General features: G+C 46.2%; 1 protein-coding gene across 1 annotated transcript; it reads right to left on the minus strand.

The window, feature by feature from the left end:
- Positions 1-3353: 3353 nt before the first annotated feature.
- Positions 3354-13134, minus strand: SLC25A51 (solute carrier family 25 member 51). The gene is made up of 2 exons (XM_075931237.2): positions 12977-13134; positions 3354-6674 (listed from the first exon to the last, which is right to left on the minus strand). The coding sequence occupies exon 2, from the start codon at positions 6635-6637 to the stop codon at positions 5759-5761; it is 879 nt and encodes a 292-aa protein (XP_075787352.1). The 5' UTR covers positions 6638-6674; positions 12977-13134; the 3' UTR covers positions 3354-5758.
- Between the last annotated feature and the right edge of the window lie 2406 nt (positions 13135-15540).

The following is a 15540-nucleotide window of genomic DNA, read 5'->3' on the forward strand; positions in this document are numbered from 1 at the left end:
GTACTCAACAGGGTCTCCAGCCAATTGTAGAAGTCTTTCTTTTAATACAAGAGTAAGTTGTGTATGTAGAATATTTTGAAATACTCAAGGGTTCCTAGTCAGAGTGGGTAGACTTTTAATACGATACATACCAAGTAGCAGAGCTGTTCTAAATAGACTGTACTTGCTCCTATTCAGTAACTTGTACTGTTTGTGAACAGTTTCTCTTGCTTGCAAAATAAATGAAATCTTTAATAAAGCAATTCAGTGCATTTTGAAAGGCGATAGGTGCTTTTTTTCTAAATGTTCAAAGTTGGGTTATTTCATATTTCTAATAGAACCTCATGCCCTGAGGAGCTCTGGTTCCCGTCCTAGCCACTGCTCCAACTTGAGACTCACACAATACTCCTATAACCTCTTCCTTCCCTTTGCCAGTCCTTGCACACCACACGTTAGTGGGGACAGGCTAGTCACAAGTCTAGAAAATACCCAGTGTGGTTTGGCAGAGACTTCTGCCTGTGCAGAGAAGGGAGCACTACAGATTGTGCACAGAACCAGTTGAGAGGAGAAGGGGGACTTGCTGTCTGGCGTGAGCTAGCTGCTCTGTCTGTTCACAGCCAGCCTGGCGGGGTGAGGTTTGCCTGTTAATTGCAGCTCAGCCCTTTCCCACTGTAGTGTGGTTCTCCAGTGTTTCTGGCACGGAGTGTCAGGGAGGTGGACGCGCTCTCCTGCTGCTTTCTGACTGGTCCTGCTCGAGGACTGATGTGCAGCCATTTCTCGGGCACCGAGCCAGTCCGGTCTGGCCAATGTGCGTGGCAGAGGGGCAGTGCTGGCCTATGTCAGTGGAGGTGATGTGTGGCTGACGTGGCTAGGTCCCATGGCGGTGTCACGAGGGCAGAGCTGGCAATAGGGGGTGTTGCAGAGACTGGTTCCTGGCCTAGTGTTTGTGTGGTGTGTAGTTAGTGGTGTTTGCTTCAGATTGGGGAGCTGTCTGAGAGGACCGGCTTGCTTCCCATACAGTGGAAATCATATTGATTCCTTCTCCATAGCAGTGCTGTGCCAGTTGCATACAATTTAGTCTCAGCATCAGCTTATCCATGAAGCAGTCTGAGCAGGTTTCTTACTCGAGTAGTCATAATGTTTACATCTAGCAATTGTGCTGTAGGTTATACAATTGTCTGTGGGAATCACCCAGAAGTGAAGTAGAATAGCTAAATACCTCAGTTCATATTTCTGCCAAGTGCTATTGATTTCCCTACTGAATTTGATTGGGAACTTTTATCTGTTGCTGATGGCCTAAGTAGAGAACGGACTTGCTCTTGTGACCAGAAAAACCCCAAATAACACTTTTGGGACAAAATAGACAAATCCAGGCTTTAGCAAGATCTTCACTCTTGTTCAACTTGGTAATTTCTATAAAAGCTGAAACATCAGTTGTATTTCTATTAAGATGTCTTACTGAAAGTCTAAGGGGTTTATTTTAAAACTATTAGGGATTTTTCAACTTGGCAACTTTCATTTAATACATTCACTTCTAATCTTGATCAAGTTGCTCTTTCAAAGAATACTTAATTCAGACACATTTATGCAACTTTTCCAGCTCTCTCCAGAACTTAGTCTGCTAATTGCTTGCTCCTGAAACCACCTGTCCCTTATTTTGTCTTTGGCATCTCAGAATAAATGAGGGAAAGCTCTCAGGATGTTCTACTAATATTTGAGTGATCCCTATTGTCAATCATTCCATGGGACAGAGGGGTTTGCAAAAAGTCTGCTTACTGAAGTGATAGCTACAGCAAAAGCAAAGCAGGGCCTGGAAGCCTAAGTGACCCATTTAGAACACCTATTGTCAAAGTAGGGAGATGTCACAAAAATCTGACACGATATCCATGTACACGGGGTGGGAAGAAGCGGAGCAAGTGCTCAGTTTCACTGTGGTGAGTGTAGGGGGTTCTGACCACTGCTGCTGTGTCCACGCCCAGGCTGGGGATAGGGTGCAATGGAGGGGAAGAGGGCAGGGCGGGGATCCATGAAAAACCATTCCCCGAATCATGTGGTCTCCTATATAATATGGTATGTAATAGAAAATGTCTAAGTTATTACATTAAGAGCTTGGCATACTGCTTTTCCTCCATTTTCATGCAGAGCCCAGATGTGAATAAGTCCAGCTAGCCTTACGAGAGTCAAATGGACTTCCCCACTTTGGCAAATCTCTAAATGCAGCCCTAAGTTAATGGGCACAGTAAGCTTGCTTCTAATTTGCTGCCTGTTGACCCAACCCACAGTCTTTCCAGAGGTATCCTCCCCCCCCCCCCCCCCCCCCCAGGCTAGGATGTGGGGCTATTGTTTCTGTTGGGAGTTCTGCTCAGAAGCCTTAGTCCTGAACCAGGAGCCCCTTATGCTAGGCACTGTAAAAATAAAGAACACGCTAGTACTGCTCCAAAAAGCTTAGTGTAAGCAGCGTTCTCTTCTCCCTTTCCCATCTGTGCGCTTTAATCCATGGCTCAGTTTTGGGTCATTTGACACTAACACTTCTAGCACAATCTAGCCGCTGTAGTTACAAGACTAAACTCATTGATAATGGGCTGTACTCTGAACTCTAGTTCTTTCCTGCCACTCCCAACCCTGCATCCAGTAGTTTGTCCCTTTTAACACTAGCACTGCATGGTGTATGTTCCTCCAACTCACTGAACAGTCTGGACCTACTTTCATACTCATTTGTTTCATTCTATCAATTACCTCTCCCTAACTTGACACGTTAAGCTTTGCCCACAGTCTTTAGTCCAGCCAATAATCCTCATATCAAAGCATGGAAATGTAATTTCAGATACTATCTACACTTTATGAATCCCATGATATCACATCATCTGCATTTCCCTTAACTGGGAATGTAATAGTATAGCTGATTAACCTATAAGCTTTTGCTTATTAGTTAATGCTATAGGCTACATGCACCCTCCCGCCAGTAATTTTTTAGCAGGCTGGCCAGCAGCCCTGCTCAGTCCTAGCTTGTGGCTCTGTATAAGTGTATTAGGAGGCAGGCAGCACAGCTCAGTTCCAGCTTGCCCCGGGGTCCAGCAGCTCACCTCCCATCCCTCCCCCCACCCCCACCCCCCAGGAAGAAGCTTCTGTCACCCCATGCTTCTGTATCAGCGGCAACAGCAAGAGGTGACAGGCAGCCAGTCTGCGAGGGGAGCTGGTTTTTGAACTGGCTTCTCTCATGGACCAGCCCCTGCCTGGCAGCCCACTTAGCATGGACTGGCAGGAGGCTCCTTGGGAGTGGGGTTGGAGTGCAGTGGCTGCTGGCCCTGCCCCTGGGGACTACAGACTAAAAATACAAGTATGAAGTATGTGCTACAAAAAATTAAGGCTAGGGAAACAGATTTACTTTTGTTTTATTCCATCAAGGAAAGGTTACAAAAATAACACACTGGTAAAATCAGATTCCACCAATAAACATTCAACAGACAGTATATTTAAATCTATCTAATCACAACATTCAAAGAATCAATGTGCTTTATTTGTGTTTGGCCATCTTTGACTGTGAAGCTTAGTAGCGTATAGCTATAGATTATAAAGAAATAGGATATATTGTTTGGGAGTAATTATTCAGGTGCAGTTATGTCAAGTGAAAAATCAAAATGAGGTAAAGTAAAAACCATAAGCATTCAAAAGCTTAATGATGCATAAAGTAAATATTTGCGCTAAAGTGTAAAGAAACAATCCATCCAAAACAATTTCTGAATGCTTTCCTGCATACCACCAAGTATGAAAATACTCAACCCATTTTGCATAGAAATATAAAAAAAAATCACTTTTGATACAAAGACCACTAGTTTGGTAATGATACTTGTGTTCCTGCTCTCATTCCTTCTTCGAGGCTTGAAAGCACGTCCACCTGAATACCAAGGACATTACTTTTAATATTTATGTGAGTGTTTATTAACATGATTAAATGATCACGGAGAAACCCCCATACCTGGCGTTTCTATGGCCCTTCTTGCCATAGTATTGGAGTGCCTTTTCCACTACAGTGATATAGCCTGTACAATGGAGGGTAGAGCATATCACTAAAAACACTGACTAAGACTGTTCAGTTACACTATGACCTCTCATGAAGAAAGTACAAATCATTGCAAAAGGACACAAGTTACCTTAATACAACAAAAGCTGTCTACAGAGTATTGGACTCCTATCTGTTTTCCTGCTACTGCCGTATGTGTCAATATTTGCGGAACTGCGTCTTCTTTGTGGCACCATGCCTGTTTGTAACAGAAACCAAGCAGCACCAGAGACAAAATAAAATAATCCACAGTCACAAATAGGTGATATTGTAACATCAAGGACACTTTAAAGCTTTTTAAAATAGAATTTCTTTAATTCCTCACCCCTCCCCCCCACTAGTCCTTTTTCACCTACTTCTACTTTGCACTAGATCAGCTTATGCTGAAGTTGAAAATTTAAGCTACATCTTCACTGCATACCTTACAGCAACACTGCTGTGCCACTCTACCGCCAGCAGAGAGCTTTCCTGGCAAAATAAAACCACCACTAACAAATGGCAGTAGTTTTGTCGGTGGGAGACAGTCCCGTGCTTTTTGTCAGCAAAACTTTTCTTGGTCAGGGATGTTTCACCCACTTGACCAACAGAAGTGCATTGCAGATGTAACTGTAGTAGTTACCTTATGTTGCTTCACAAAATGGCACTCATATTAGAAAGCAAAAGCCAGCTGGGAAAAATCATTGATGTAGGCTTTGTTGAATCTTAAGGCTTAGTTGAAAAATAACATCATCCCCAGTAAAAGCTGGCAGTCTGGTTTCAAACAGTAATGATGCCTAGGAAACTTGAAACGTTATAGGAGTTCAGAGTATGTGTCCAACAACTGCATCAGTCCCTCCAAGTGTATCAAAGCAGGGAAACTAAACCGCTTTTGTCAGGCTCCCTTACTTGGGTATTTCACAAAGTGCACAATCAAGCAGAATTCTGGTCACCAGGAGTGTTAGGAACGTTTGAGGGTGATGAGGGATGTTAAAAATTGTGTAACAGAGTAACCGTGTCACTGCTGAAAATCTCAGCAGTGCCACCGTTACCCACACTGCGGGCTGTATGGCATAAGGCTTAGCTTTATACTGCAGAGCCCACAGTGAAGCCTCCCTGGGAACAGGCCGCCAACCCAGCTCTCCTCTCGGGAAGGAGGCTTTGCTGCCGCAGCAAAGCCACCTCCCCAGGAGCAGGCACCCCTTATCCACCTGGCTCCCAGGCAGGCGGCTTTGCTGAGTTTAACAGACACCACTAACCGGCAAGCATCCACTTATGGTTTAAATCGGTAAGTCATTTACACTCATACATCCCTAAGGATGACCTGGAGTAAGTTTCTAGGCCAAGGCCAACATTCATATGGAAAGTAAAGTTTCAATTAGTTTATTCAGGTATGGGTGATTTCACCTTCCAGCACCTAAATACTTTAATAAAGAATGTGCCTGTGTTCCAGCAAACCCATTTTTCTTAAATTAAGATCCAGCCACATTGCCAACATTCACCCCATAAAGACTGAAGAGTATTAATATGACTGAGTAATTACCAAGCAGACTAAACAAAACCAGTGGTAAAAATCACTTATTTCCCTCCTGAAATGTAACCACCCTTTTGCAATTAAACTTTCCAAATGGAATTGTTCTTCATGAACAGATTTGATTATGACAAATTTGCTCCGAGGAAATAAGTGACTTCAACGTGCCAATACCCAACTGAGCGGAGGGACTTCACAGAAGAGAACATTTTTCATAAGAACTTAAGCAAGAATTCATATGTTGCATTGATTATGCCCCAGGATAAAATAGAGCGGTGGTAATTCAGATGGGCTCCTCTGAAAAGATGTGTCAGTTTTCTATCCCGTTCCACCCAAATCTTCATGAACACTTTTGGAAAAGACTGAAATTCCCCTCCAATTTGGGACTGCATGCGGGCTTTTACAACATTCATTGGGAAAAATAAGAATCCCAACATGGCACCCAACAGCCCTCCACAGATAAAGTCATTGACCAAGTGAGCACTGTAAGAAGTTGCTTCGGGCAGGCACTGCTTGATTGGTCCTCGCAGACCAAAAAAGAGTGCATTACTCGGTCCATTTCGGAGCAGAATAGGTATCAAACCCCGATAATATTCTTTCATTCCATAGTCTTTTAGCATCTTGAAAGCCTGGTAAGTGTTTGTAAATCTGTCATGATGTTTGTGGTCCTGAAGCAAAGTCTGGACCCGCTCAAAAGGTGTAAGAAGCGCTTCTGTGGTTCCTGCAAGCACTGCTGCCACACTGCAAGTCACAAGTTCTGATGCATTTGTGTGCCTCTGGAGCAGGAAGGAGAAATCCTCATACAAGCCAAACATCAAGGCAAGAGTTGTAGTTTTCTGCATTAGTGGAGGGAAGAGTCCACGGTACAGATTTCGGATTCCATCTTTCTTTAGCTGACATACTGCCTCCCTTATTCTCACTCCATACAGTTGTTGTCGAAAGAGGACTTTCTGGATGGGAAAGGTGATTGCTATATTGGTGAATGCTGCACAATATCCACAAAAGTAATGTTTACCCGAGCTAAATGTTACAATGTGATGAGCAATATCTTGCTTTGAACTTGTTATGACTAGATCTTCTGAATCCATCATACTGTTCTTTCTTTCTTCATACAAGAGTCGTTTTCTCCTACACCAAGAAGGTAAATGAAAATATGAACAAAGCTGCACACAATCCCTCTTTTTAAAAATTTGTTTATAAGTCATCTGCATGCACAAGGTCTTCAAGCAATTCCAAGACACTTCAGTGAAACTGAAAGGCAAATGCCACATTTGATAGCTCGTACACATGGTTTTAGTGGCTGTATTACGCATCTCAAGGAACTAAAAGATTTATACACTATTCAGCTAACTGACAAAGGGTCAAAAAAACAGGAAACTTTTTTGATGATTAAATGTAAAAAGTTATACACAGAAATAAATTTTGAAACAAGGTAGCATATAAAAGTTGAAAATGGAAGTGGAAGCTTAGTAAATTCAGAAGTTAAAGTTCCTACACTACACATTAGTAATTTTGACAGTTGTTACTATAACATGCAATATTTCCAAGTGAACCTTAACTTTTTAATTTCTTGACTCTTGTGCATTTAAATTATCAACCTAACACTATCTTAAACACTATCTTAGTAACAAAACAAATAAATGAAAAAGTATTTTTAAGCTTGCTATTAAGTCATCTTGACTATTCAGACTCATATTTTACATGATCCCGTGACAGACCTTATCTGTCAAGAGCATATGTGGTATGAATTAGAAATTATAGATCACAAACTATAGAAGACATGGGGCATAGTCTCTAAAGAACTGTCTACATTATAACTTAACTCAGGTAACATAAGCAGTTGGAAGGATGTCAATTAGCAACCTATGTGGTTTTATCCAAAGGCATACTGCCACAAAAATATAATGGGATGTGGGGATGGAATCCAAATCAGTGCTAGTACTGAGTGTACAATTTTAAAAGACTTTTTTGGTGTGAGACTCAATAAGGGATGGAAAATGAAACCAGAAACAACTTGATTATGCAGAGAAACAGCATTCTATAAATACTGAATGCAACCAGAACATGCAGCAGGCTTGAGGATGGGAGGGGAGAAATTCTCTCACTTAACTAAGCTGTAAATTCAAATGTGACTTGTCAAAATGATAATGTAAGTAATTATGTCTCCATATTTGGTATATAGCATAGCCAAGTATGTATAAGAAAGCTGATTCTATAGTTACAATTAATAATCCTAGGCACATATACTGTCCTATTAAGAGTCAGAGAAGAACAGGGACAGCAACTAAGTTCTTAATACAAACGTTATCTACAGAGAGTTCTAAATAGCTGCAATTCCAAAGTTGTGACCACCTACCTGAGAAAAGCTAGGGAGTCAGACCCAAATATGTTATTTGTGTTTGATTTTAATGTCGCCTGCCATTGACATCTGCATTTTCACATCAAAAGCTATGAATGGGCCACTTCCAGCCCACTTCATTAGCCTCTTACATGGGTCCTACAATTGACAGGTACTTCTTTTGCTGTTTTATATATCTTGGCTTCTGTTATTTCCACTCCAACTCATCTGATGAAGCCAGTCTTACCTGTGAGAGCTCAAGATTCTATATATTTGTTAGTTTCTAAGATGCCAGGGGACTACTTGTAGCTTTGTCTTTTAGGTCTTTATGATATCTCTCTACCTGCAGCAGTACAATATAAGGAACCTACTTTCCTCCAAAGGTCCTCAGAAGTTAAAATGCAGGTTTTTTTGTAAACGTGTAACCCACTGAAATTAAGTTAACTGATGACCCCAGACTAGTAAGAAATCTGACAAAGATATTTCCTGAAACATCTTCAGTTATCTGTGTTTGCAGACATACTTGCTGACAGGTATTTTGAAATAAATTTCCAAAATAACTGAAATTGGCATGATTATATTATTGTGACAAACTATGCAGAAATTTAAAATTCTTCATTCAGAATTTAACTTTTTGATGCAGAATTCCCCCAGGAATAGGCAGTATCCAGAGTTCACTTCCACATGCTACACCTACAAGGTCCCCCCCCCACCCCCACTAGAGGAGGAGTACTTCTAAGGGAGTACACAGCTTGCTCCCACAATCTCTGGAACTGATGATGCCTGCATTGCTAAGTGCTATAGAAGGTGGAACACAAAAAGGAGATGTCCAATTCCACCACAGTCCAGTGCAATTTCTTGCAGTTACTACAATCTTTTACAGCCCTTTGGTGGGTTGTAACAAGAAACACATGACTTTAGAGTCTTATTCTGAGAAGAAAAGGTTCAAGAACCACTTGTCTGGAGCACAGAAACAGCTTAGAATAGGTTCTAAATTTAGAACAGAAATCTCTCCCAGGGAAAAAATATTGAGCCAATGCCTGAGCAGGTTTGTCTTAGGTTATGTTCTGATTTTCCTTCGCATTCACTCCACTCCAGTTGAGAGCTTGTTAATGTTCTCTAATTTCACCAAGCAATAAGGAAGTTTTCTTTTAATTACCTCCTTTTCTTTGTTTGTTCTTTAAAGGGGCAAATCAACATAAAATTCACTTTAAAAGTCAGTGTTAACATTGCAGATTAAGTCATCAAAGGACCGTAAAAGTCTAATTTGCTTTTCTCCTGGTATGCTGTTTGCTTTGTTACAATTCAATCACCTAAAACACTAAGAGACTCCTTCAGTTTCAGCTTTGCTCCCAACACATTTTTATTCTCTGAGTCTCTCAATATATAGAATTTAAGGGCCAGAAAAGATCACCTTTTCTGACCATCTGTATTACAGATCACCAACCTCCTCACCCTACACTTAACAGCCAAAATGAGATAATATAAGAACAGCCATAGTAGACAGATCAGAGCAAAGGTCCTTCTAGCTCAATATCCTGTCTTCCAACAGTGGCCAGTGCCAGATGCCCCAGGGGGAGTGAATAGAACAGGGAATCATCAAGTAATCCCTCTCCAGTCATCCATTTCCTGCCTCTGACCAACAGAGGCTAGGGACACCATTCCTTCCTATCCTGGCTAATAGCCATTGCTGGACCCTAACCTCCATGAATTTATTGAACACTGTTAAAGTCCTGGTCTTCACAACATCCTCTGGCAAGGAGTTCAAAAGGTTGACTGCATGCTGCATAAAGAAAAACTTCCTTTTGTTTTAAACCTTCTACCCGTTGATTTCATTTGGTGACCCCAAGCTGTGTCTACATTGGCAAGATTTAGCGCAAAAGCGATTGCTTTTGTGCAAAATCTTGCCGCATGTCTACACTGGCCGCAAGTATTTGCACAAGAACATTGACGTTCTACTGTATGAAATCAGTGGTTCTTGCACAAATACTCTGACGCTCCTGCTCAAGAATAAGTGTTCTTGTGCAAGAGGCCAGTGTAGACAGGTAACATCAATTTCTTGCGCAAGAGAGCGTCTACACTGGCACGGATGCTTTTGCGCAAAAGCAAATCTTTTGCACAAAGGCACATGCCAGTATAGATGCTCTCTTCCTCAAATACTCTAATGCAAAAACTCTTCTTGCATTTAGAGTATTTGCGCTAAATCTTGCCAGTCTAGACGTAGCCCTAGTTCTTATGTGATAGGAACAAGTCAATAACTTTTCCTTATTCGCTTTCTCCACACCAGTCATGACTTTATAGACCTCTATCATATCCCCCCTTAGTCTCCTCTTTTCTAAGATGAAAAGTCCCTGTCTTTTTAATCTCTCTTCATATGGGATCCGTTCTAAACTCTCTCTCATTTTTGTTGCACTTTTTGGAACCTTTTCCAATGCCAATATACCTTTTTGAGATGAGGTGGCCTCTTCTGGATTTTTTTTCAATTTAAATCAGATTTTTTAAAATTCTTTTACGAGTTTTTCTTGTTAAAAATAAAGCTGATTAAAATGAAACCTGATTTTCACACAAAACATGTTAAGGCTTAAACTTACTGTAAGTCACTCAACACATTTAAAATTTGATGAAACCTTTGCGTTAAAGGCTACTTTTCTATGTAAAGATGTTTTCCCCCATTCTAACTTTTGAGGTCAAGCTTTGTAAATATAGCACCACAGGTCACTAAGTAGGAGAGTCTCTCATTTTCTGGAGAGGAAGGCTATGTCTACACTAGCACTTTTATCCGTAACAGTGTGTCACTCAGGGGTGTGACAGCCTTATACGGACAGACACATGAGGCTCTCCCATAGCCGCAGGCGAGAAGGAATTTAGGCTCCAGTCACTTTTGCTGAAGCAGATTGAATCGGTTTGGTTCACTCTGGTTAATAAGTCAGTTAGGGGTTTTTAATGAAAGAGAGTGTGTGTCTGTGTGTGTGATGTCTGTGAGTGTCTGTGTGTGTGATGTCAGTGTCTGTCTGTCTGTCTGTTGTCTGTGTGTGTGTGTCTATCTGTCTGAGTGTGTGTGCGTCTGTCTGTGTATCTGTATCTGTCTCTCAGTGTGTGTGTCTATGTGTCTGTCTGTGTATCTGTCAGTGTGTGTGTCTCAGTCTGTGTCAGAGTGTGTGTGTGTCTGTCTCTGTGTGTCTGTATCTGTCTCAGTCTGTGTATCTGAGTGTGTGTGTGTGTGTGTGTGTGTGTGTCTGTATCTGTCTCAGTCTGTCAGTGTGGGGGGGTCTCAGTGTGTGTGTGTCTGTATCTGTCTCAGTGTGTGTCAGTGTGTGTGTGTGTGGGTCTCTCAGTGTGTGTGTGTGTGTGTGTCTGTATCTGTCTCAGTCTGTGTCAGTGTGTGTGTGTGTGGGTCTCTCAGTGTGTGTCAGTGTGTGTGTGTGTGGGTCTCTCAGTGTGTGTCAGTGTGTGTGTGTGTGTGTGTCTGTATCTGTCTCAGTGTGTGTCAGTGTGTGTGTGTGTGGGTCTCTCAGTGTGTGTCAGTGTGTGTGTGTGTGGGTCTCTCAGTGTGTGTCAGTGTGTGTGTGTGTGTGTGTCTGTATCTGTCTCAGTCTGTGTCAGTGTGTGTGTGTGGGGGTCTCTCAGTGTGTGTCAGTGTGTGTGTGTGTGGGTCTCTCAGTGTGTGTCAGTGTGTGTGTGTGTGTGTGTCTGTATCTGTCTCAGTGTGTGTCAGTGTGTGTGTGTGTGGGTCTCTCAGTGTGTGTCAGTGTGTGTGTGTGTGGGTCTCTCAGTGTGTGTCAGTGTGTGTGTGTGTGTGTGTGTCTGTATCTGTCTCAGTCTGTGTCAGTGTGTGTGTGTGGGGGTCTCTCAGTGTGTGTCAGTGTGTGTGTGTGTGGGTCTCTCAGTGTGTGTCAGTGTGTGTGTGTGTGTGTGTCTGTATCTGTCTCAGTGTGTGTCAGTGTGTGTGTGTGTGGGTCTCAGTGTGTGTCAGTGTGTGTGTGTGTCTGTATCTGTCTCAGTGTGTGTCAGTGTGTGTGTGTGTGGGTCTCTCAGTGTGTGTCAGTGTGTGTGTGTGTGGGTCTCTCAGTGTGTGTCAGTGTGTGTGTGTGTGTGTGTCTGTATCTGTCTCAGTCTGTGTCAGTGTGTGTGTGTGTGTGTGTCTGTATCTGTCTCAGTCTGTGTCAGTGTGTGTGTGTGTGTGTGTGTCTGTATCTGTCTCAGTGTGTGTCAGTGTGTGTGTGTGTCTGTATCTGTCTCAGTGTGTGTCAGTGTGTGTGTGTGTGTGTGTCTGTATCTGTCTCAGTGTGTGTCAGTGTGTGTGTGTGTGGGTCTCTCAGTGTGTGTCAGTGTGTGTGTGTGTGTGTGTCTGTATCTGTCTCAGTGTGTGTCAGTGTGTGTGTGTGTGTGTGTCTGTATCTGTCTCAGTGTGTGTCAGTGTGTGTGTGTGTGGGTCTCTCAGTGTGTGTCAGTGTGTGTGTGTGTGTGTGTCTGTATCTGTCTCAGTGTGTGTCAGTGTGTGTGTGTGTGGGTCTCTCAGTGTGTGTCAGTGTGTGTGTGTGTGTGTGTCTGTATCTGTCTCAGTGTGTGTCAGTGTGTGTGTGTGTGTGTGTCTGTATCTGTCTCAGTGTGTGTCAGTGTGTGTGTGTGTGGGTCTCTCAGTGTGTGTCAGTGTGTGTGTGTGTGTGTGTCTGTATCTGTCTCAGTGTGTGTCAGTGTGTGTGTGTGTGGGTCTCTCAGTGTGTGTCAGTGTGTGTGTGTGTGTGTGTCTGTATCTGTCTCAGTGTGTGTCAGTGTGTGTGTGTGTGTGTGTCTGTATCTGTCTCAGTGTGTGTCAGTGTGTGTGTGTCTGTATCTGTCTCAGTCTGTGTCAGTGTGTGTGTGTGTGGGTGTCAGTGTGTGTGCGCGCGCACCCCCTTCCCGTGTCCCGGCGGCCTGGGTGGGGGGGCCCTGCTCTGGCACGTGGCGCAGGCGGATCCCCCCCCCCGGCCGTTCCGCAGCCCCCGCCCCGCGCTCGGGTGGCGGTTTGGCTCGCCCCGCCCCCTCAGGAGGCCGTTCCCGCGCGGCGCCCCCCCTCGCACAGCGGCCGCGCGCGGGCGGGGGGGCCACTCACCCTTGCCGGCCCCATGGCGGCTCGCAGCCGGGCCCGGCACCCGCCTCCTCCTCGGCCGCCGCCGGCCCACCCGGCCTTCTGCGCCTGCGCGCGCGGGCCGCACGTGACCGGCCTCGCTCGCCCCCAACGCCGCGAGCCGAGCGCACAGACCGCCGCTCCCGGCTGCGCGCGTGCGCAGAGCGCGGGGGCTCAAGGGACGAGGCGCGCTGCGCATGCGTGTGGCGCCCGGCCAGAGAGGCGGCAGGCTGCCCTCTGGCGGCTGCGCCCTGCCCGGGTAACGGCGCAGCGCGGGGCGGGCCGCTCCCTTCAGCCTGGCCCCGCCCCCAGCACGGGGCCCCGCGCGCGTGCGCGTCGAGTCCGCTGTGGGGCGGCGCCCACTGGTGTCCCATGGGTCCCGCAGGGCTCTGCTCTCACGTGGCGGCACAGCCCCGTGCCCCGCCCATTGGCTACATTTGCATATATTTGCATACATTTGCATGCACAGGCAACCGCACTGCCCCGTGTAGCCCTGTGCCCGGGGTGCTAGCCCACTCCTTAGCCTCTGGGGAGAGCCCAGGGTCAGCGCCCCCGCCATTGCCACTGGAGACGGCCACCCAAAACTTCAGCTTTGGGAGCCCCGGGGCCAGTGATCCTCAGCGCACTGTCCGGGGCTGCAGTGGGCATGCGAATACATGCAAATGGCTTCTCGCACTGTCCGGGGCTGCAGTGGGCATGCGAATACATGCAAATGGCTTCTCGCACTGTCCGGGGCTGCAGTGGACATGCGAATACATGCAAGTGGCTTCTCGCACTGTCCGGGGCTGCAGTGGACATGCGAATACATGCAAGTGGCTTCTCGCACTGTCCGGGGCTGCAGTGGACATGCGAATACATGCAAATGGCTTCTCGCACTGTCCGGGGCTGCAGTGGGCATGCGAATACATGCAAATGGCTTCTCGCACTGTCCGGGGCTGCAGTGGGCATGCGAATACATGCAAATGGCTTCTCGCACTGTCCGGGGCTGCAGTGGGCATGCGAATACATGCAAATGGCTTCTCGCACTGTCCGGGGCTGCAGTGGACATGCGAATACATGCAAGTGGCTTCTCGCACTGTCCGGGGCTGCAGTGGACATGCGAATACATGCAAGTGGCTTCTCGCACTGTCCGGGGCTGCAGTGGACATGCGAATACATGCAAATGGCTTCTCGCACTGTCCGGGGCTGCAGTGGACATGCGAATACATGCAAATGGCTTCTCGCACTGTCCGGGGCTGCAGTGGGCATGCGAATACATGCAAATGGCTTCTCGCACTGTCCGGGGCTGCAGTGGACATGCGAATACATGCAAGTGGCTTCTCGCACTGTCCGGGGCTGCAGTGGACATGCGAATACATGCAAATGGCTTCTCGCACTGTCCGGGGCTGCAGTGGACATGCGAATACATGCAAGTGGCTTCTCGCACTGTCCGGGGCTGCAGTGGACATGCGAATACATGCAAATGGCTTCTCGCACTGTCCGGGGCTGCAGTGGACATGCGAATACATGCAAGTGGCTTCTCGCACTGTCCGGGGCTGCAGTGGACATGCGAATACATGCAAATGGCTTGTCGCACTGTCCAGGGCTGCAGTGGGCATGCGAATACATGCAAATGGCTTCTCGCACTGTCCGGGGCTGCAGTGGGCATGCGAATACATGCAAATGGCTTCTCGCACTGTCCGGGGCTGCAGTGGACATGCGAATACATGCAAATGGCTTCTCGCACTGTCCGGGGCTGCAGTGGGCATGCGAATACATGCAAATGGCTTCTCGCACTGTCCGGGGCTGCAGTGGACATGCGAATACATGCAAGTGGCTTCTCGCACTGTCCGGGGCTGCAGTGGGCCTGCGAATACATGCAAATGGCTTCTCGCACTGTCCGGGGCTGCAGTGGGCATGCGAATACATGCAAATGGATTCTCGCACTGTCCGGGGCTGCAGTGGACATGCGAATACATGCAAGTGGCTTCTCACACTGTCCGGGGCTGCAGTGGGCATGCGAATACATGCAAGTGGCTTCTCGCACTGTCCGGGGCTGCAGTGGGCATGCGAATACATGCAAGTGGCTTCTCGCACTGTCCGGGGCTGCAGTGGGCCTGCGAATACATGCAAGTGGCTTCTCGCACTGTCCGGGGCTGCAGTGGGCCTGCGAATACATGCAAGTGGCTTCTCGCACTGTCCGGGGCTGCAGTGGGCATGCGAATACATGCAAGTGGCTTCTCGCACTGACAGGCACTAAGCCAAAGAGTACTGCAGGCCCCAGTTCAGTCAGTTCTGCTGATATAATCAAATGCAGGATTTCCCTATTTCCACCCATACGACAGCACTTCTCCTGAGCAATGCCGGTCCAGGACCGTAACCACCAAAACGCAGGAAGGCCAGTCTAGTGGCGACTTTTTTGGTTTGGCTCCCACTCGCGGGCCACAAACCAATGGGCCCCGCTTTAGGGGCTTGAACAGTGTTCTGGAAATTGCTCTGTGATCTGACTCAGCCCTCTCACTGGGGAGTGGGTAGGCTGTGCCGCCTCCAGGACTACCTTACATGGCTTC

This window comes from Pelodiscus sinensis, chromosome 6, assembly GCF_052426305.1.
Source record: "Pelodiscus sinensis isolate ZL-2025 chromosome 6, ASM5242630v1, whole genome shotgun sequence".
NCBI classification, from domain to species: domain Eukaryota; kingdom Metazoa; phylum Chordata; order Testudines; family Trionychidae; genus Pelodiscus; species Pelodiscus sinensis.